Below are 23,237 nucleotides of genomic sequence, written 5' to 3' on the forward strand. Positions count from 1 at the left end.
ATGATTATTCAAACAGACTACAAATCAGGCATGTCAGAGGACACTAATTGCGTAAAATGTACCGGAAACGTGCGGGACATAAATGTGGTGCCATATACTGAGGCATTTAATTGGTATGAAATTTGGCCGAGCTGTGCTGGTGTAAGTGAGCTCTCTGTTGTCTATTGTCCCCCCCTGGACGCCACATTATCTGCATTTTCACGCTTCTTTTTCAACACAAGACCGTGGAGCGAGGATTTCAGCATGAAGTCGCGGCATCACAACAGTCGCCTGTCGTGTTGCTCTGTGCCACAGAGGAGAAATTTCACCGCTGATTATTCGGTATAATTTCAATTAGTGTTCTCTCTCTGGGGTCAAATAAGGGAACGGAGATTTCAGAATGAAAGGGTGAGTTGGTGTTATAATAATAACAACTTGTCTGCAGTGGAGGAATGCAGCAGCGCTTTAAAACGGTTTCCCTCCAATTCCAGCTCACTTCTCTTTAAACTTGTTATGCCCTCATCCATCCATAAGAATAGCGCACCGAGAAACTTGTATCCCTAGTGGATGTAATAATGAAAGTGCCATTAAATGACAAGTTAAGTGTATGTTTATGAAAGGGCCCGGGCTCCCGCTCCACTTTCACTTTTCAGCCCCAGGTCATTCATTAACCCTAACGGACCTTTGTCATGGATGCCTGCCGGCGCGGACCTGACAATGCTGCTGTAATAATTGGACTATTGGGGAACTTGTTAACAACAATTAGTGAAGCAATTATGCAATTACTGCAATAAACTATTTTCTTCCTAGGGGAAAGCTGCGACATTTGCAAGCCAATGTTTAGGCGTGCACCCTAACAGCATAATAGAGGGAGACATGCAGAGGAGGTCACTTTTTCCCTTTGAGCTTCTTTCTGAAGAAATCACCGTTAGATTAAAACCATGAATAACAAACAACATAAACTTTCAGTTATTAAAACCCTATTTTGCAAAAAGAGAAAATAAATAAAAATGATCAATGTTGTTATTAACTTATCCGTATATTGTAAGTGCATGGCCTATTTATATGCTATACCATGTCTGTGTTACCCGCAGAACGCACTTAAAATATACGAACTCAGGCCCATAATTTGGCGCACCGTGAGCGGAGCAAATCGATGTACCGCCTCCATTCACATGGACCCGAGGCAGCACTGGTGTGACCAAATGCTCTTTGTGAGTAACAAGGTCACAGTAAAAAGAGCAGGTACATGGACAGGTGCACTGGGAAAAAATATTAGAAATATTGACAGGACTTTCTGTAAAGCCACGCGACGGACCTCGTGTAGAAGCTCTGATCAAACAGATCAAATAGAAAAAGCATCATGAATTTCTATAGACTGGTCATCGGGTCATTTAAAGACTTCTTACTTTGGTTTGCGAACACAATGGCCGCTGTTTGCCTGTGTGTGCCGGGGTTACCGCATGAAAAGACCAGAGGTGCACATTAACATCGCTTAAGGTTTTCTCAAGGGCCGAATGAACTGACTGGAAAGTAACTTTATAACTCGATGGAGGATGAAGCCTTTGTTGGGCTCTGAACGGAGAGACACAAGTGCCTAACAAAAGGAGAGCGCCATTGTTAAACACTAAAGCGCATGGGTATTGATGCGCCCTGAATTACAAAACATCTGCCATTTACTCTGAACCACTTGAGCAACATTTGAATGAGAATAACCAAGCACCCTCTGGCGCACTGTATTTAGCCGTGCGTAAAACAACAGTTAGCCTACCAGACATATCACCACCGATTAAATAAAGCATTCGTTTTGAGTTGTCAAGTCTATGAGGAAATTAATTTGCCTTTACTCCATAACTGGTGCATCTAAAGCGCTGACTTGCAGTTGAACGTCTCCCTGTGTACTGGAAACATGAGCCTGTTTAATATCTGCCTCACAACTTTTTAGTTTCGGTTTGATGGATTTATGACAATGAAGTACAGATACACTCCTGTTGGTGAGATCCACCTCTTACGCAAAACGTCAGGCTTTGTATATTAAACCTACAGTTAGTTTTGAACAAAAGCTCGAGGACTAAAAATTAACTGAAACTTGTTGTCATTGGTGACAGCGGCCCGGCTGTTTTGATAGATGTCCACTCAAACCTGAATTAATTTGGTCATTTACTATTCTCTGTGTAAATCATTCAACTGATGTTATTAGAGGGGGGGATGTTAAAGTGTTGTTTCATAAAACTTTGTCTTATTCTAAATATAATAATTCAGAATTATATGCTGAGATCCGAGGGGGGCTTATTGAAGTGAAGGATCAGCATCCCTGACAGGCGGGAGACCTGCTTTTAAAGAAGACAGTTTTAAGGCAAATCCCATATGGCCACCAAACGCAAACGGCCTCCACTTATAGTTGTTTTGTTTTTGTCTTGGCAGCCAAAGGAAGGACCAGTTGCTGGCCAAGTTTTTCCCAGGGTTTTCCCTTTATCTGACCAGAGTGGAAAATTGAAAGGTACAAGTGAAAAGACATGGGGCGTTCCTCCGATTTTCCTCGCTCCATATTTTGTGAAACAGAAATATGTGCCCCCTCAGCAGAAACGCCGCCTCTCTTGACTTAAACAAAGTAACAAATTATTTAATGATAAAACGCAGCGACAAATATCTGATGTTTTATCATTAACAAACCTGTTTCGGTAATGCAACCTGACTCCAATTTAATTTATCGTTTTAATTATTCTGACTTATTTAAAATGTAAATAATTTATCACGTCACTTTCAATTTGGTCATTTTAATGACTCCAAGCGAACACTGCTGCTTGCAAGGCAAATCGTGAAATTGTGGATGGATACGCTGCAATCCTGCAGGTCGACGTGTGTGGCGAATGTAACTCTGAAATTGGTATGAAATTGTCAATTTGTTGGTGTCAGCGTTCACCTCTCTCAACGCGCCATATGCCATGCTAAGTGGCACTATTTACCAATTCGTTCCTAGTTTCACGGTCCATCCTCCCCTTCTCCTTGCCAGGAAACTGAATAGCCACAACAAAATGGCAATTTACCCTCTGGAATTGTCACATACCCCCTGCGGCAAGGCTCTTTCCGTTTCACTTTGTTGGGCACCCCAGCCTCACTGAGCGTCGCGGCGTGAAACTGACTTTCAAATGCAGACAGAAGAGGGACCGTCAGTTTGCGCCTGTGGCTGTCAGAGGAAAGCGAACCTGTTGTCGAAGCCAAATCATCTCACTGTCATCAACAATCAAAGGTGGGAGATACATAGCCCGCATTGCAAAATCTCACTTGGGCATATGTAACAATAAAGCTTGGCTAATAAAAATCAGTGTTGTAAATGAAGAACTTAATTCATGATGTGGCATGTGATGTGATTATTTGAGGGCAGCATGTTTTTTTATATTTATAATCAGCAGGATAAAGCTTCAAGGCTGGGGACAATTATTGTTTCTTATCAGTGTTTGTATAGAGCTGTTTAATGCCTCTTAATGAATCCTTGATGTCCTGAGTATATATACACCTGGTTCACAGCTCCCTAGTAGCATATCTGGCGATAGAGTTGTGTCGCTGTTCAATAAAGATGTAATTTATACCCACTCCGGGTCACATGGCTTAATTCTGGTCCAGCCCTTTCCAAAGGAATGTTCGTTTGTTGTACTAAATGTGAATTAAGCTATTTACATGAAATGTTACCTGTCACGGCCAGCTGTGGTCACAGAAGTATTGGCCAAATCGATCTTTTAAACTACAACCATATGACTTAGAGCAGACTTGTATTGGTCATGTTATGTGTTGGAATAATACATGATTTCATCATTTACTTGAATTATTTCTTTACAATTTTATTTATCCCCCCAAGCAACAGGTTGCCCCAAAGCTCAACGTACACTAATACAATGGGAGAGGGAAGAAAAACCAGTGTATCACAATAACAAAGCAATCGAAGGCTACAATCATTAATACATGTATTCATATATACAGTAAATATAGATAGGGCCTATAAATACCCAGAACCCAATTAAAACTAAAACGTGCTTGATGAAGTTTAATGATCAACACTGTTTATACAGAGTCAATGATGTAGGTGTAGTTTAAGATGGAGTCTGTGTAGTGCTTTAGAAAAATAACGATGAAAGCCTTTCTCTTTGTACGTCTGATGTTTCACCAGTAGAGGGTGCTCTTGTATGGCTTCTGACTGGATTATTTTAACGTATATGGAAGATGAGCCTAGTGAAAGATTGATTTTATTCTTTCACTTGCCTACATTAGGTAATTAGAAAAACAAATAATTGGAGAAATGACCAACACACCATAACTCGTATTTCTTGGCTTATGTCCTCAGTAAACCCTGTCTAACCCTACAGTTCTTACACCAAAACACATGAGACTGTGTCACAACTACCACGTTCCCATGTTTAAAACTAACAAAGCTCTTGCGGTGGCAATTAAGGAGCCTGAAGCTGAAAGGATATTTTTTCTTTTTAAATAAAAGTAATAAATTAATATTTCATCATGCAAAACACCCTAAAGATGCAGGGACTACATCATCCTTGATCATCACATAGAAGACTCTTTTGTAAATATATATATATAAAACCCGGAAAAGACCAGGTGTAGATATTTACCAGAAAACTATAAAAAACTATAAAACTCCCTCAGAGTTGTCAAAGGTCTCTAGGTTTTTGATCTTGCAATTGCTTCGGACAGAGGACTTCTCTCTACACTAGTCCTGTTAGATCTTATTGTTGCATTGGACACAATGCACCTCCACATCCTGTTACTGGACTAGAAAACAAGAAAATGTAGTTGGCAACAAAGAAACCTTTTAGAGGTGGTTTGAATCCTATTTGTTAGATTGATCTCAGTTTGTAAACATTAACAATAAGTCCTCCCTAAACACCAAAGCTAGTCTTGGAGTTCCACAAGGTTCAGTGCTTGGACCAGTTCTGTTCACCTGATTGGATTAGTTAACAAATCAAAAGTTTAGTTAACTGATCCCCCACTACCAAGGAAGACCAGCTCGCAAATATGCAGTCTACAAACTTGTTGATTAACTTGGTTAGACACAGGGTAGAAAAACAAAAAAAAAAGAGAATAATGCCAAAACAACAAACAAAACCATCTTCAATTTTAACCAGACTATACCTCAACAAAACAGGAAATTCAGGGAAATAACAATGTACCAAAATGGAAGGCTACTGTCCCCTAAAGCTACCAGGACTGCTTCTAGATAAAGAAGATATAATAGTTAAGATTCAATAACTCTACTGATGCTATCAATGATAATCAACACTTGCAGCATCTTTAACAACTGAAAGATCTGGATGACCACTGATTTTCTGCCACTAAACTCACTCCTCAAAGGTAAGTTATTGAGCATTGCCCTAAATACCTAAAAGGCAAGCTAAAGAAAAGAAGAAGAAGAAGCGATACTTTATTTATTCCCAAGAGGAAATTCAATTTTTTCACTCAGGCCTGAAATACACACATGCTCAAACAGGACTCCATGGACATGCACTAATGGAGAGATGTCAGAGTGAGGGGGCTGCACATGGACATGCGACCCGAGTGGTGGGGGATTTGGTGCCTTGCTCAAGGACACCTCGACGGAGCCCAGGAAAGGATCTGGCACCTCTCCAGATACCAGCCCCAATTCCACACTTGGTCCATACCGGGACTGGGAGTTTTATTTAATAAGGATATGTGCTTAATCTCAAGCTCATCCTGTGATCAAAATGAGGCAGACAAAGTTCTCAGTGCTGTTACTTTTAGACAATTTTTTTGGAAAGCGATCTGTTCTGAAACTGATATTTCCCCTCTTCAATTTTCAGTTACCCTCTCTTCAGCAGTATCCCTGGCATAAAGTTATGTTCTCCATATTGGTCCCTTATTGCTATAGCTAAATGTGAGCTTGTTAACAAGTTGCATACATCGAAACACAGTCTTTGACTTAGATAGGCTGATACACAGCCAGCGCATTCTTTTAGAACAGTAAACAGATAGTATCACTCTAACTACTCCAGCTGTCAGTAACTGTCACACTGGAGTCGGCCACAAAAACAGTTAGTAACCATGGTAATGATATATAATTGAGGGACCATTTAGGCACCAATATACATTAGGTGACACAAAAATAAAAATAGTTTACTGGTGATGATAAAGTAACGAGGGACTAGTTATAGAGTATTATGTTTCAGTACTTGAGATGCACAAACACATTAGCTCGTAATGAATGAGTAGTTACTAGTTTTGTGCGGTTCACTTGCTGGTTCAAAGTTATAAACGACTTGGGATAAAGTGATCGCTAAGATCGATGTAGTTGTTCAGATATTCATGAGCTAATCCAAGCAGAAGAAGTGAAACATCCTCAAGAACTTCAACCAAGTCCAGCTGCCTTCTGGATTAAAATTTGAATTACCATTAAGTAATGATTCATCAATAAAGGATATTGCAGTTCGGCTATAGTATCATATAATCATCTACTATGAGGGAAATACTTGTTAATGATTCAGCCTATTTCAACTTGGTCCCTTATTCGTTTTCTAAACATTTGCTACTTATCATTAAATTGAACAAAGAGGTACTGGTTTACTAATGGTTCACATGCAGTTAGTTCCTCATATATTCTTCATCTGTTTCCTGGTAGCTACTCAAAATTGTGTGTACCTTTTTGTAAAGTGTTACCACATTTAAAGCTTTATTCAAATAATCCAAACTGTCTCTTTCTAATGTGAATGTTTACATGGATAATATGGTTGTTAGATGAAGGGCAGGATAAATAAAGCAGACTGCTTAACACTTGGTTTTTTACTTTGGTGAAATACCGATAGCAGAAAATTAAGTCATTCAAGTATTACTGTGAGGTGGTGCCATCATGTGGCTGGACTGGTGTAACAACAACCTTATAGTACTGTTGAACAGAGAGCAACACACATTCCCTTTTATGTTTGTTTATTGCATGTCTCATATTGTTATATTACAGCTGATATGCAAATTAGATTATATGAATTACTAAAGCAGTTTAACAGAAACTTTATGTGAATTTTCACTGAATGCCCCAATAATGTTAAATTACATATAACGTCAAAAGATGGTCCCTGACAGGGTCTCTTACCCCCTCCCCCTCTAGACATTGCACATAAAGTCTCCACCTGACTAAGTTTGTTACATTTACACACATCTTTTGGAGTTATTATTTCTGCTTGTACAATGGTCTGGGTGAATACTTGATTTTAATTGACTGTAGGTGTCAAGTATATTACCAGGGAAACAGGATAATGTACAGTGGCCAACAAGGGCAATCACGCTGCAATGACCCTAACGGTTTCCATTAGAAGAAATAGTCTACAAATTCAAAAACGATGCCAATTCAAAAATTCAAAAGCCTGAAACAAAGCAACGACGAAAATGTGCTACAAATGAAATAAACCTACTGCAAAAAAAACAAAACAAAACCATTAACATCAGACGCGCTGCAAATACAGAAAAAACACATGCAAAAGAAAAAACGTTGCAAATCAGTTAACACAACAAAAGTTGCTTCAGACCTGTAGAGGCGCTCGGTGTAACATGTTAATTATTGATGGGAGAGAAAGGGAGACGAGACAGTGAAATCATCAGACTTTGTAACATTAGACATTAGACAACAAGTGTTTCTGTTGAACATGCACCACTGATGCTGTGCAAAAACCCAACTTTGTAACGAGCAAAGAAATCACACAACTTCTGTTGACAAACAGCTCCAGATCCACAGATTTAGCTTTGTTAAAGTAACCACTGCTGCGTCTGTTAGTGCAGCTAGCGGTAGGCTACTTTTGGATGACACTGCCCTGTGTCAGCCGGGCTCTGAGCATAGTGAAGTGATAGTGTTAACTCCTCTAACTAGCACAGGGGCTTCAGGAGTTCGGAGGAGTTTGAGGAGTGAACACTAACACACCCCTGTGCTCAGAGCCAGACATCGGAGAGTCAGCTGAAACTGTCACTAGCTGCACATGGCTAACTTAGATCTGTAGCTAATGGAAGCAACACTTCGGTCTTGTTGTTCGTTCTTGTTTATTTTCTTTCTTATTGTTTTGCACCAATATACCAAGACACATTCCCTGTACGTAAAAACTTCAGTGCTAGTTAAACAAATCCTGATTAGCTACAAATTTTGCAAGAAAAGTCAAGGGGACAAAATGTCATTCTATTTATTTTAAAATGTTAAATTATCAGCATTGCAAATATTCAGAAGGCCTAAAACACATCATCTTTTCTGTTTAACACATATTTACTGGAAGCTGCTACTGGCTAATTGTTTTAGTGTAATTCTGAATGAGAGCCTGGAAGTGCTGCTGAGTGTTTTTTTGGGGTTGAAAAATTATGATGTAACATTTAGGGAGGAAATAAAACAACAAAAAGCAGTAGAGGCTGGAGAGTACTGCCATAGCGTTAAGAGTTTGGATGTACTTGCCCTGGTAAAGCACGTATATGGTAGTAAAGATTACCCAGGTGAGGATCAGCAGGAGCAAGCAGAATGTTATTGCTTTTGCCTCGTTGTAGTTTTTTGGGAGGTCTTTTCCCATGTAGGAGAAAATGAAGCAAAGAGAGCCCAAAAATACAAGTAAAATTGCTAAACCAGAGAATGCTTGGAATTGAATGTCGCAACTAAGTATAATACTTTCTGGAGACCACTGTGTTTCGTTGTAGGGCTTAGGGGGGGCATAGAAATAGCATATATGAAGGAGGAAAGCCTGAGTAACAAATGCCACAGTGATGATCAGCCATTGTCCATGGTATTTAATCCACCAACTGTGAAGCTTGGGGAACTTGGCAGCCATTTTGAAAATGCAAACAATTTGAAAAGAGCGCACAACAAAACATGCTAGACAAACAGTGTAGAACAAAATAAATGGTAATGACCTTAAAAGACAAAAGGAAATTGTTGGCTTATCAAAGTAAAAGAACACACTAAGACTACACAGACTGAGGCAGCCTAAAATGAGGAAGCACATTGGTCCCCCAGCAGATCTGACAACAGGGGTGTTGTAGTTGATGGCAAAGAGAACAGACATGGCTAGTGTGAGACCCTCCAAGGCCAAGGCCCCGATCATGATCAGTATAGCACCGCTGTCTGTGAATGGGATGTACTCCACCAACCGCAGATTGCATGATGTGCTTCCTGCTGCAGACCACTCTGTGTCTTTACAATGAATGCATTTGTAGGGATCTTCTGTTTTACGAAGAGAGGATTTTGTAAGTACAGTTAAGGTGAACATGAAAATATGTCTGTTTTTGACATATGTTTTCATGGAGTCCAGAAAGACAGCAGATGTTAAAATAGATTTCCCCCCTTGTGTGTATGATAACTTACTTGTGCTGTTGATAAAAGTTCCATTCTGACAGATTGTACAAGTGAAGCAGCATTTGTGGATTCCATTTTGTTCTTTTACATATCCTATGGAACATTCTTTGGAACATAGTGAAGTTGGCACCTGTACAGGAAAATTGTTGAGCAACAAATCAAAAAGAGTTATTGTACAATTTAAATATTTATGATAATATACACTGAGTATTACATTGAGACGGCCTTAAGCCCATGTCATGTACAACTTCTAACATTGTTTTTTGACCTTGTCACCGAAATGTTCATCAAACCAACATTTGTATCTTTGTATTTGTTCACTTAAACACAGAAACACGGCCTTTGTGGAAGGGGAAAAGTAAAACAAAGTTGTTGTTTTTTTCACCAAACTTTTGACAGACTAATACACATTTTACTGCACATATTGTAATAAGGAAAATGCAACTCACTTCTCCTTTGTTGTGCCACTTAATTTTGCTGCCGTTGATGAAGAAATATAAAGATTTATAAAAGCCAACCTCCTCTGCATCACCACTGTTCCAGAACACTATGGAGTAAGATCCGAATTTGGGGTCACCGTTCTCACGAAACTCAATACTGTGGTTTAAAAGTGTAAAATTTGACTTCTTTAGCTCTGCCAGGACCTGATGTGGGTTCACAAAGTTAAGATGAACATTACTTTTTCATGTTTACATATTACATTACACAAACAAATATAGAATGTCCAAATGAGCAATTCAAATACTAAATTTAAACATTATACAAATTATTTGCATATCTTACCATGTGTGGGTACACTGTAATATTGCCATTACATTGGTCTGCTCCACATTGCAAGGTATTGTGTAAGGCGTGAGCGATGGCATATACAGCAGAATAAACAGGAAAGGAGAAAGATGGATCCACAGCAAGGATTTCTTCTGCACTCCTGCTGCAGTTGCAAACCTGATTACAAAAAATGTTTCTTTCCAGATTTTCACATTGAGTCTGGTTTTTGGTAGAATAGATAAAATCATCGAATCCAGGTATTGATACTACTGGCTGAGACACTCCAAGCACAGTACCAATATTTTTAATTCCTTTGTGCTTCTGGAGCAACTTGTTTAAGGACCAAGTGTCCCCTGCTATCCACACCTTGTTTGTAACATTCAGTTGTATTGCTGACAAAATGAGAGCTTCAGCAGTAAATTCAGGAGCAAAAACAATAATGGCATTTATCCCGTTTGTCTCTATCTGTTTGAACATTTGGGAATAACTTATGTTATCGTTGAGACCTTTGGTATATGCCAGACATATCTCAGTATCCTTGATCCTTTTTAAGAACAACTCCCGTCCGTCATTTCCAAAATCATTGTCACTGTTAAGGAAAGCAACCCAGCGCCAGTTGAAGTGCTGCACGATATTAACAATCACTTCTATGACGTCTTTGTTGGGATGCACTGTTCGAAGGAAAGAGGGGTATTTCTCTTTTTTTGAAAAGACAGTAGTAGAAGATCCATAACTGACCTGTCAAAGGGTTAATACAAAAATCATTTTAGTGATGATATAGAGTAAAAGCTGTTTCAAATCAAAGAAATGCCAAGACACAATACTGTACTGTTTAATATAAGAGTGTTTTGGTAACTTACCATTGGAATTAAATCTGCCATAAACAATGGAGCTACAGTCAAGGATTGAGTGCTTGCAAAAGGACCAACCACTGCTATCACTTTAGACACATCTAACTGATGTCTATCTTCAACCCAAGGTTGGATCAAGCCATTGACTGAGATAAGTTTTAAAAGCTCTGGAAAATTCTGAGTATCTGAGCAGTGATCAAATATCTCATAGCCCACAGATACGTTTGGCAGTAGGTTGGTTGAGTTATTGATTTCCTCTACAGCAAATCTCATTAACTGAAACCTCCGATAATTTGTCTGATGGAAAGGTTTACTGAGGACAGAGAAGACAACAGGTGATGAGGGTTTAAAAATTGGTAATATTTTAGTTTTTTTTATTTAGTTCCACTTTACATTCCGATTCATTTGTAGACTTACCTGGAGCAGTGGATAGCTTCTGGTCGTTCCTGATAAATAGGGGCACTGGTATGAATTTCAAAAAGTCCCCCTATGAAATAATCTCCTTCCAGCTGAAAGTCTGAGGCTGGCACAGTGCATTGAGCCAAGGCATAATGTAGAGTTCCCAAAAGACAAAGAAAAGCAAGACAGTGTTTCATTGTTGTAGTTACTGTTTAAAAATCAGAAGTGAACAACATTGGGATCGGCCTCTGCCTTTCTTATGAGACGCATGTGATGCCTAAACCCTTAATTTCCATGAATTTGGAAGTACATTAGGTGTCATAAATTGAACCTTATTAATGCTTGGAGGACAACACACAAATCAGTATGCAAAAATCATCTAAACTGCTGCTGCACAATCCCACACAGTGTTCAGTAATCATCACTGGCATGTTTAATGCTTCTATCATGGATATATCTGGTAATGAAAATAGAAGTTCTTAAAGCAGAAATTACAAACTCACTGTTTTGAAACTGAGGATGAATATGAGTATGACAAAAAGCAATGAATGAATGAACAACCATTCCCTGGTTTCAAGGACTTGCATTAGTAAAAGAAAAAGGACGAAATCTTTAGGCATTTAACCAAAGATTGTATGTGAAGACACATTTATGATTCTTTCAAAATTAAGATTCAGGTTTATTGCCAAGTAGGTTGACACATACAAGCAATTTGTCTTGGTGTTTTGGTGCAAAACAATGAACATAGAATTTGGATAAAAAACTACCGACCTAGTCAACAGCAGTATTTATAGAGAATCAATAGCACTCTGTAAGAAAACATTATTGTATCAAATATTGAAAGAGAAATAGGTGTGTGATCTTTCTTCGTTGGTTCAGAACTTCAGACGATCGGAAACCTGAATACTGCCATGATAATGTACAGGAGCATGAATGATCAGGTTTTTCACGATCTGTGGCAACATCATATCACAACTAAATATCAAAGACTTAAAATCACAAGCATTGCATTGATGATGGTTAGCAAATATTTTTTCTTTATACATCTTTTTTTTTATATTATTATTTTCTTGGCCTTTTATGTGTTCATTTATAGAGAGGACAGTGGATAGTGTTGGAAACAGGGGTGGATATATCCTCTGCACATGGGTCGACAATTTAACCACTGACCTAAACCGGGACCCTTTATACGTCATTTTAAGGCTGTCAACTCTTCCTGTACAAGGAATGTTTCAACAATGACATTTTAGAAGGACATTTTCCTGTGACAAAAATCTGAAGTACACTTGAAATACACTTACAATTACACAGGACCGAGTCACAGGCAAATACACACAAATTAAATTAATTCAAGCCTGTATCATTGGTGTACGCACAAAGGCTATCTCCTCTCACAAATGATCCCTGCACAATTTAACATTGGACCACACAGGTCATTTGAAATATGAAAATTTGCAATCACTCAGACCATGAGAGTGACAAATGGCCAGGCCTCTCACCAGAATTTGAATTCAGTCAAGTAGCTGGTGGAAGGACAGAACTCCCCAGTCTGTCTGGCAGAGGGATAGTTCTACATATAGTAGGAAAAGTTTAGACACATTGAAATTAGTAAGAAAAGGTGAATCAGCAATGAGCTTTAACTATGACTCATGGAAACCAAAAAACACTTAAACATCAAATTAAGATAAATGATGATGTCTATTTCAAGGATTCAAAGGCTTTATTGTCTTGTGCAAAAAACATAACCAAGTTATTCTGTGCAATACATTCTTCTTTCACTGTGACACTACCTGATCGCTTATCAACTTAAAAGAATTAAAAACAAAGAGACTATGCAATGCTTACGAGAATAGAAGAATAATTAATTACAAGTCTACACTTTTGTCTCATAAAAAAGATGCAATTGCTATTTTATTGACATGATTCTGAATAATGTTACAATCTATAATGACAGTTTATGTAATTAACAAAGGTTAATTGACAATAAGGTTGTTAAAGGACTTTACTGTAGTTTGGTGCAGTTTTTGTCGTGATGTGTTTGAACTTTAATTTTAATATATGAACTTTAATTTCACAAGAAATTATCTTGATTTGATAATCAACTATATAGCATTAATTACTAGAAAGGACCACACCGTCAACAGGACTTCATTTATCAATTCATTGATTAATGAGATTGATATTGATGATGATTGGACTTCGAGAGGTCAAACTTCTTGGAAACAGCAAACACCCAGGCACAATGAACAACCAGAAACCTCCACTTAAAAAAGGCAATGCTGAGCAGATCTGGGCTGAAAAAGAATGCAGCATTGGTGAGCTCGGAAGGAACAACGGCCTATGGGTGGTATTAGATGTTCTGATAAGGGAGGCTGAGGTAATGGCCCCAATCCTGAAGGAGTGTCCGGAGTAATGAACAAGAATATGCCAGATATGGAGAGAACACGTCGTATAAGCGAACCAGAATCGAGAAGCCACTTTTTGAAAAAAAATCTAATTGTGATTAATTTGACTGATATTGCAATTTTGATATGATTTGTGATATAATTTTTACCTTGTTATTCTAATTTTAATTGAAGACATATTTAAATGATTATGGTGTGATTTTTTGCGGGATGTACCAAACCAAGATATTTCATACTTACGTCTGTGTATGATGTGTGTAACATATCTGCAGCAAAATATTTAAATGAAATTGTATTTCAACACATTTTACCTTCTACAAACACTGCGCCTCCTGCGATTTAAAAATGGCAAAAGACCACATTGCGATTTCAATAAAATTTTGCTTTGTCTATTTAGCCCTAGTCCAAATTCTGTGAAAGAAGATCAGTTGTTGTCGTGCTCTGGAATTGCAAGTAGTGTGCAAGGGTCACTAAAGGGTTCAGTAGTGAATGTTTTTTTTAAATTAAAACCTGGCAAAGCCTGGCAAGACTGATTTGATGTGAAGGGTTGACAAAGTGAATTCAGAGCATTAAGAGCAAAAAAACCCCAAACAAAACATGAAAGCCAGAAAGAACATGGCCTCTAGCATTTGAATAGCGTTGTAGCAGACCGACAGGATGTTTGCTGTTTTGCTATTTAAACTTGTTCTTGGCGCTGAAGTTGAAAAGGGAAATTATATGTGGATGGCTGGAGGCCGGGCCTGGGCTGCCTGTAAGAAGATTGGAAAAAAGCTGAAGGTAAACTTTGAAGATGTGTTTTGATGGCCATCACGGGATGCACGTAGGTAAGTGGTGGAAACATTTCCAAGCTGACCAGTGAGACAAAAGGGTTGAAGACTATAAGCTATTGATGTAATTCAGTGTTTCAGTTTCTTCAATCCAGATTCTTCTTTCAGTTTGCAAGAAGGGCTAGAAGAGCCAGAAACAGACAGTGGAACCCAGAGGCTGGAGAAAACTGAAGTCAGTGTATCCGGCTCAAAAGCAGCTGGTAATGATGAAGGGGAAATGATAAGGAAGAGATGGACTAGTAACAACATGGTGACGGTCTGTGGCAGATTAGTTTATTAGTTGCCTTGTATGGCAATAAATTAGTGTATGTATATGTGTATGAAAGTGTAATGCTGCCATATAATGTAAAGCAGCTTGAATGGTCAAAAGACTAGAAAGACGCCATATAGTGGGTGCCGTCCATTTAACATTTGTCTCTGAGTAAAGTTCCAGAGCACGTGTTGTACATACAGGTGAGCCCAAGTATTTCTTGTTGGTACCACTCCACCTTTTATACTAGCGCTGATTTCTTCCCGGCCAGAGGGTTGCCTTTTTACTATCCATCTCAATCTTAACTTCACATTTTTCTTTTATTAATTTTAATGCTATGTAGAAACATAGGGAATAAACTTACTTATAGTTTAGTATAGTTCCTCGTGTTAAGTAAAGACAATTTTAAATCAAGTTATTTTATTTATTAAGTTCAGTATGACAAATAACATATTTGCCTTCAGAATCTTTAGAGGTTGTACAGCATATGACATACTCCGTCCTTAATCATAGAATAGAGAAAATTTCACCAAACCAAACTTTTAAGGGAAAAAGAAAACACAGGATGAGCAAAAGACGAGAGATCCCTCTCCCATGCAAGTTGTAAGTACAAAAAGCACAGACAGACAGACAGAGAGGGTAGAGAACATGGGATGGATGGTAAGGTATAATGAGATCAGACAGGTATTAAGTGTTGAGCCTGTATACAATTTTATTTTATGATAACACCTTAAATTCTGAAACATACATTACACTTAATGTTTCCACAAAGGTATACATACAAAGCATACATCAGGGTTCAGTAGTATTCATTTATTACTCCAAGTATTTGTTTGAATTAAAAGTTATAACTGATCACAACAGTGTTCACAATTCCCCCCACAATTTTAGCTTTTACAAATTTGCAGAAAAGCTTTACTCACTGTCACAGATGTGCCTGTGATCTATCTTGTCCACACTGTCACAGTGAAGTGGTACTATCATGTGGCATGGTTAGTGTTACAGAGAGTATGAAACGGACCTCACTTCTGTTTTGGGACATTTTGCAACCCATCTGTGAAATTCAATAACATGTGCCTCTTGTTTGGGTGAACCTTATTGTAGCTTATCTCATTTCATGACTAAACGATATGTAACTCATAATAACAAACAACAATCAAGTCAAGAACTCGCATTAGATAAGATTAATTTATATTAATATACAATTCAGAAAAAGAGATAAGAGACGAAGGTTCAGACAACTATCTTTGTTCTTTTCTTCACTAAATTACTAGGCCAAATCATTAGAATTGCAATAACGTTATTCAAAAGCCCTGAATCACATCAGTTTCTCTGTCTGAATGGATATATTTACTGAAGCAGCTACTGGCTAATTGTTTTGGTATAGTTCTGAATGAGACCTTGGAAGTACTGCTGAGTGTTTTTGTGGGGTTGAAAAATGATGATGTAACATTTTGGGAAGAAATACCACAACAGAAATGAATAAAGACTGGAGAGTACTGCCAGAGCGTTAAGAGTTTGGATGTACTTGCCTCGGTAGAGCACGTGTACAGTGGCAAATATTATCCAGTTGAGGATCAGCAGGAGCAGGCAGAAGGTTATGGCTTTTGCCTCGTTGTAGTTTTTTGGGAGGTCTTTTCCCATGTAGGAGAAAATGAAGCAAAGAGAGCCCAAAACTACTATTAAAATTGCAGAACCAGAGAATGCTTTTAAATTAGTGTCACAACTAAGTATAATTTTTTCTGGAGACCACTGTGTTTCATTGTAGGGCTTAGAGGGGGCATAGGAATAGGTTATAAGAAGTAAGAATGCCTGAGTCACAAATGCCACAGTGATGATCAGCCATTGTCCATAATATTTCATCCACCAACTGTGAAGCTTGGGGAACTTGGCAGCCATTTTGAAAATGCAAACAATTTGAAAAGAGCGCACAACAAAACATGCTAGACAAACAGTGTAGAACAAAAGAAATGGTAATGACCTTAAAAGACAAAAAGAAAATGTTGGCTTATCAAAGTAAAAGAACACACTAAGACTGCACAGACTGAGGCAGCCTAAAATGAGGAAGCACATTGGTCCCCCAGCAGATCTGACAACAGGGGTGTTGTAGTTGATGGCAAAGAGAACAGACATGGCTAGTGTGAGACCCTCCAAGGCCAAGGCCCCAATCATGATCAGTATAGCGCTGCTGTCTGTGAATGGGATGTACTCCACCAACCGCAGATTGCATGATGTGCTTCCTTCTGCAGACCACTCTGTGTCTTTACAATGAATGCATTTGTAGGGGTCTTCTGATTTACATGAAAGAAGGAAAGATTGTCAATCGTTAAGGTTTACTTTAATAATGAACATGAGAAAGCAGTGTAACAGTATTCATCTTGTATTGTCAATTCAAGTCTTCTCTGTTTTATTGAAGTAGCTCAGTATCACAAATAACAATAATGCCTCAAGGGGCTTTTACAGTCTGAACAGTATACGACCGTTCTTAGACCCTCAATTTGAAGGAAACCCAAATAAACTTTAACAGGAGACAAATGGAGATCTTTTCATGTCCTTTTTTGCACCAAATAGTATCAATAAATATCAGTATCAAAGAGGCAACATCAGTATCAGTAAAATGTAATTATTTTTCCATAGCCATCATTTATTCTACAAGTTCTGGTTCCTCAGTCTTTGCGAAACACTTAGCAAGAGAATGGAATTTTCTTGCATCATGGCCAGAATGACACTCCTTTTACTTATTTTTATCCTCCTATGCGTATTAATTTACCTGTGCTGTTGATATAAGTTCCATTTGGACAGATTTTACAAGTGAAGCAGCATTTGTGGATTCCATCTTGGTTTTTTGCGTATCCTACAGAACATTCTGGGGAACACAGTGAAGTAGGCACCTGTAAAAGACAAACAACCCATTAAATGCAAGTTAAACAAAAGAAAATGTAAGAAAAGGGTATATTAACATTTTCATAGTTGTTTTATAAAAATGATTTATGCATTGGTACATTTTCCTGATGTTTTTTTATGTACACTTGCACTCAAACTGAACCAAAACATTCTCTTACATTATGTGCTGCATAAACTGCTTAAAATTGAGGGTAAAAACGTACTTTTCCGTTTGCGTTCCACTGAATTTTGCCATTGTCGATGAAGAAACTTCCAGATGGGTGAAAATGATAAAAGCCAATCTCCTCTGCATTACCACTGTGGTTCCAGAAAACTATAGAAAGGGGTCCGTACATGGGGTCACCATTCTCATCAAACTCTATATGTTGATTCAAAAGTTCAAAGTTTGACTTCTTCAGCTCTTTTAGAACCTGATGTGGGGATACAAAGTTCAGATGACGATTAGTTCCAATTGTCCACATTTGACTTACAAGGGGCTGATTAAATGGGTTTTTAATGACATTCCTAGGAAAAACTGTAGTGTGACATGGGGGAACACTTGGGAGCCATGGGAGAATACTTGTGATTGTGATTTTGCCACCAAGGCAAAGTTTGAAAGGTAGTGAGAGTAGATATAAAAACATTTTGTGCAAGTTTACAGGAGCTGAATCAAAAGGCTTTATATTTGTATGCATAAACTGAAAAAAATACTTATTTTTATACTCACCATTTGTGGGTACACTGTAATATTGCTATTACACTGGTCGGCTCCACATTGCAAGACATTATGTAAGGCCTGAGCGATGGCATGTACAGCAGAATACACAGGGAAGGAGAAAGATGGGTCTGCAGCAAGGATTTCTTTTGCAGTCAGGCCACTGCAGTTGCAAACCTGATTACAGAACCTATTATGTTCTGGACTTGTATTCGTCTGGCTTTTGGTAGAATACACAAAATCACTGAAACCAGGTATGGTCACTACCGGCTGAGAGACCCCAAGCACAGTTCCAATATTTTCGATTCCTTTCTCCTTGGGGAGCCTCTTGTTTAAGGACCATCCATCATCTGCTATCCACACCTTGTTTGTAACATTCAGTTGTATTGCTGACATAATGAGAGCTTCAGCAGTCATTTTGGGGGCAAAAACAACAATGGTGTTTATCCTCTGTGCCTCTATCTGTTTGAATATTTGAGGGTAATTTGTATTGCCACTGAGGCCTTTGGTATACCCCAGACAGATGGCAGTATCCTTGATCCTCTTTATGAACATTTCCAGTCCATCATTGCCAAAATCATTGTCACTGTGAAGGAAAGCAACCCAGCGCCAGTTGAAGTGCTGCACAATATTAACAATCACTTCTATGACGTCTTTGTTGGGATGCACTGTTCGTAGGAAAGAGGGGTATTTCACTTTATGTGAAAAGACAGAACTAGAAGATCCATAACTGACCTGTACAAAAAAGAATAATAAAAAAACTATTATGATTTTTTTAATAGAGCAATTTTTATTTTCCTGAAAGAATGTTTTAAAAGAATCATTGAAAAATTTACCATAGGAATGAAATCCGCCATAAAAAATGGGCCAACAATCAGGGCCTGAGTACTTGTAAAAGGACCGACCACTGCTATCACTTTGGGCACATCTGAATTATTTGTTTTTCGCTTTTGTGTTTCAACCCAAGGTTGGATCAATCCGTTGACTGAGATGAGGTTTAGCATGCCTGGAAAATTCTGTATGTGTGAACAGTGGTCAAAAATCTCATAGCCAAGGGATATGTTTGGCAGTAGGTTGGTTGAGTTATTAATTTCCTCTACAGAAAATCTCATCAACTGAAACCTCCGATAATTTGGTAGAAGGAAGGGTTGCCTGAGGAAGGAGAAAGAACAGGGGAGTGGACTTACTTCGTATGAATTTGTTTCAATGTGGTCCAACAATCTCTTCTCTTTTTTCATTACTGCTTGTAAAGGCTTAAATAACATTATAATTTGTGAGACAGTTATGATTGTATGGTGTTAAGATCTGATAGATGTAACAACTTTGGTAACGTAGCAATTAGCTGTTTTAAGATAGTGGTGAAATGTGCTACTTAGCTATAGCAGTTCATCTCATGTTAATGGAGAAATATATCTTTTACAACAGGCTTTTAACTTCAGTAACTATCCACTCAGATGTATATTTAGACTCACCTGGAGCAGTCGATGGCTTCTGGTCTGTCATTATAAACAGGGGCACTAACATGATGAATATCAAAAAGTCCACCGATCAAATAATCTCCTTCCAGCTGAAACTCTGAGGCTGGCGCAGTGCATTGAGCGCAAGCATGTAGAAGTGATCCAAGGAGAGACAGAGAAGCAAGAAACTGTTCCATTTTTTCACTCTTATTTGACTCTGCCTTTAGTAAGTTATGAGACACGGGTTAGTCTCAGTGATCATTTCCATGCACGTGGGAAAGAAATACCTATAAATGGCTGGAGGAGAATTCACAAATCAGTATGCAAAAGCATCTAAACTTCTGCTGCACAGAGTGCTTGTGATGTACACACAAAAGATATAACGGTAATTGTGAGCAGGCAATGTATTAAACATCAAAGTATCTAAATAACAATAAAGTACTACTAGTTCAGAATCAGCAAACCCTTCTGCAAACCACTGAAAGGTTCAGAGCTTATATCTGTCACAGAACTGGCAACAACTACATGAGCTAACTACATGAAACTTACTCTACAAGGTTGTGTGTTCCTCCCAGGTGAGGAGTGTAGGAACTGCTATTGAAGCGTGATTAGAGTCAGGCAGCCCCTGAGTGTGTTATTCTATACTATATGTTTTTTACTGAGTGAATCATCTGAACGGGAACATGCTGCCGGCATTGCTAAAAACCAAACATTAAATGAAGAATACACCAGAGGTAAACATTATTCTGTCACATAATGAAATTACCAATAGTAATAGTAATAGAAAGACACTGTTACAAATATATCTAAATGTAGAAATAAGAAAATGGCTATACAGAGTGCACTGGCACGTTGTTCATCACATTGTCTTCCATCTCCCCTCAAAACATTAAAATGTGAAACACACGCTTTCTTGCGGATATGTATTCGGCATTATTTCATAACTACAGCAACTTAAGACTTTAAACAACATCAGTTCGTCCAGTTGGAAGGAATGTTTCATACTGTAATTGTTGCCCCTACCCTAACCCTGATCTCACACTGAGAGATCCCACAGGATAGAGCCACAGGCAAATACACACACATTTAATTCATTCAAACCAGTATACTTGGTTTATGCTTAAAGGCCACCTCCTCAAGCAAATAACCCTTGCATGATTTAAGATTGGACCACACATTTGAAAAAAGGAAAAAAATTGTTAGCACTATGCATGAAAGGGATACATGGCCAGGACTCTCACCAACATTTGAATCCAGACAACCTCCGAGGGGAAGGGGGAAACATCTCGTTCTGCTCTGTTGGACGGGATAGGCCCTCATCGGGTAATCAGCTGTGAGATTTGCATTTGCATTCGGACCAAACCTTAAAACAAATCAACTCAATCTTTTTCTATCTATCTTTTCTATTAACATAACTCTAAAAGCATAATATGTAGTTAACATTGTTATGGTCCAAGAAGACCCCGGGACAAAGAAAAGAAAAAGTTGTACTTTCTTCGGTGTATTCATCACATTTTAAGTTCATACTAAGTGTGTTATAAACTAACTTTAATTTTGTCACAATTTTGTTACAAATGCTTATGTTCAATTTTGAGCTGATCACAAAGTATTTTGACATACTTAGTTGAGTTAAAATGGAACCACTTTAATAACCTTTATTGTAACTGAAATGTATTTCTTAAATAAAATGTCAAATACCCTTTACTGTCATGTTTGAAGTACTCCCTTAATATGTCTTTAGTGTCATATAAATGTGTCCTGCACACTTTCAGTACAATATCAGTTTATCAGTCATTTATGTCCAGTGAATTTCAAGAGCCACAATAGTAAAACAAGCAGTTGTTCAAAAATATGACAACAGCTCATTATCACTATTACAAATGTGCCACCATTCAAATACGATTAAAAGCAGTAGAAATACGAAAATATCAAAGGTTGAGCATATTGATGAGTGAGGTGCTGTTGCCAAGCGACTTTATACAGAATCCTGCTGAAGCACACTGTAAATAAACTTGTATTACTTAAATGGTATGAAATGTAATGAATGAAAAACTTACACAAAAATTTGTCTTGTGAAATGTCTCCATCTCCAGTGGAAGGTCGCTGTACGTGGAGAAGAACTCATTGCTGGTCTTTCTGCAATGAGTGCTTGTACTTCAGACACTAAGTTTAGAAGAGCCTGTTTATGGACTGGAACTATGCAGCGGCTTTCAGGTCCTCTGACCACTCAGAGCACTTTATACAACATATCACATTCACCCAATCACATACATTCATACCCCAAAGGCGGAGGCTGCCATGCAAGGTGTCAACCAGCTCATCAGGATCTTTTAAGCCTTTGATTCACACCTCGCCTTCCGGAGCAATTTGGTGGGGAGATCAAACCACAAATCTCTCGATATTTGGATGGATGAAAATAGAAATTGTGATTTGTTGACTCTCTCTAATGTCCTGCTGGGGAGTGTTGACAGAATCACCAAGTTCAATCTGGATCAAATAAGAAACTAGAAGAAGTATTAAACAATGAGTCATTTACAATACAGAGCACCCGTCCTATCCCTGATGAGTTAACTGTTAAAAAAAGTGTGTAACTTCGGAAAATGTCCACTCTCCAACTCCAACACACACAGTTAATGCTGCAAATTGAACTTAACAATGTATAACTGAATTTAATTTTGTTCTTTGTGACTTAATTGGGCGGCTGTGGCTCAGAGTCAGTCGTCTCCCAATCGGAATTCGATCCCCGACTGCCACAGTCTACATGTTATAGTGTCCTTGGGCAAGTCAGGCACAGCCTTCAGTATATGAACGTGCATATCCTGATTGGAAATAGGCATAGCCTTTGCCATTAGTGTGTGAATGTGAGTCTGAAAGGGTGAATAGAACATGAAGTGTAAAAGCGCTTTGACTACAAAAAGCATTGTATTCATGTACAGTCCATTTACCATTACAGTCCATCACTGGAGCTGCCCCGTCACTTTTTATTCCAGGGCAAAAGTTTATGTAACAGTAACTTACAATCAATAAAGCAATTTACAGTCTATAAGAACAACAGAATGTATGAAGTAGTTTGACTTCAAATCCGGCAGAGGGCTCTCTATAAATGTTGGCTTGACCTGTTGCATGCCCTATTAACTGTACACTAATGATTATGTGGATTGCTATGAAAATGGTGGGCAGTGGTGAGCCAAGTTGTCCTGAGCAGACACGACACCAGCACATCTCTGAAGCAGTGTATTTTGGGTCACACATTACATTCAAAGTGACATACTGAAACCTGGGTCTCATTTCCTGAAATGCTCTGTATACAAAATACAAAAATGGATAAAGTGATATAAAGTGTTACGAAGCTGAAATGAATGT

General features: G+C 38.3%; 2 protein-coding genes across 2 annotated transcripts; both read right to left on the reverse strand.

Moving 5' to 3' along the window:
* Positions 1-8,258: 8,258 nt before the first annotated feature.
* On the reverse strand, positions 8,259-11,534 carry LOC138590100 (taste receptor type 1 member 1-like). Its single transcript, XM_069660658.1, has 6 exons — positions 11,356-11,534; positions 10,948-11,251; positions 10,103-10,825; positions 9,769-9,963; positions 9,329-9,449; positions 8,259-9,187 (listed from the first exon to the last, which is right to left on the reverse strand). The coding sequence occupies exons 1-6, from the start codon at positions 11,532-11,534 to the stop codon at positions 8,259-8,261; spliced, it is 2,451 nt and encodes an 816-aa protein (XP_069516759.1).
* Positions 11,535-16,181: 4,647 nt separating this feature from the next.
* On the reverse strand, positions 16,182-20,071 carry LOC138590087 (taste receptor type 1 member 1-like). The gene is made up of 6 exons (XM_069660644.1): positions 19,890-20,071; positions 19,254-19,569; positions 18,430-19,152; positions 17,927-18,133; positions 17,590-17,710; positions 16,182-17,110 (listed from the first exon to the last, which is right to left on the reverse strand). The coding sequence occupies exons 1-6, from the start codon at positions 20,069-20,071 to the stop codon at positions 16,182-16,184; spliced, it is 2,478 nt and encodes an 825-aa protein (XP_069516745.1).
* Between the last annotated feature and the right edge of the window lie 3,166 nt (positions 20,072-23,237).

The sequence above is a fragment of the Semicossyphus pulcher genome, unplaced genomic scaffold (genome assembly GCF_022749685.1).
Source record: "Semicossyphus pulcher isolate SPU_LCO1_2020_fin unplaced genomic scaffold, fSemPul1.0.p SCAF_13, whole genome shotgun sequence".
Taxonomy (NCBI): Eukaryota; Metazoa; Chordata; class Actinopteri; order Labriformes; family Labridae; genus Semicossyphus; species Semicossyphus pulcher.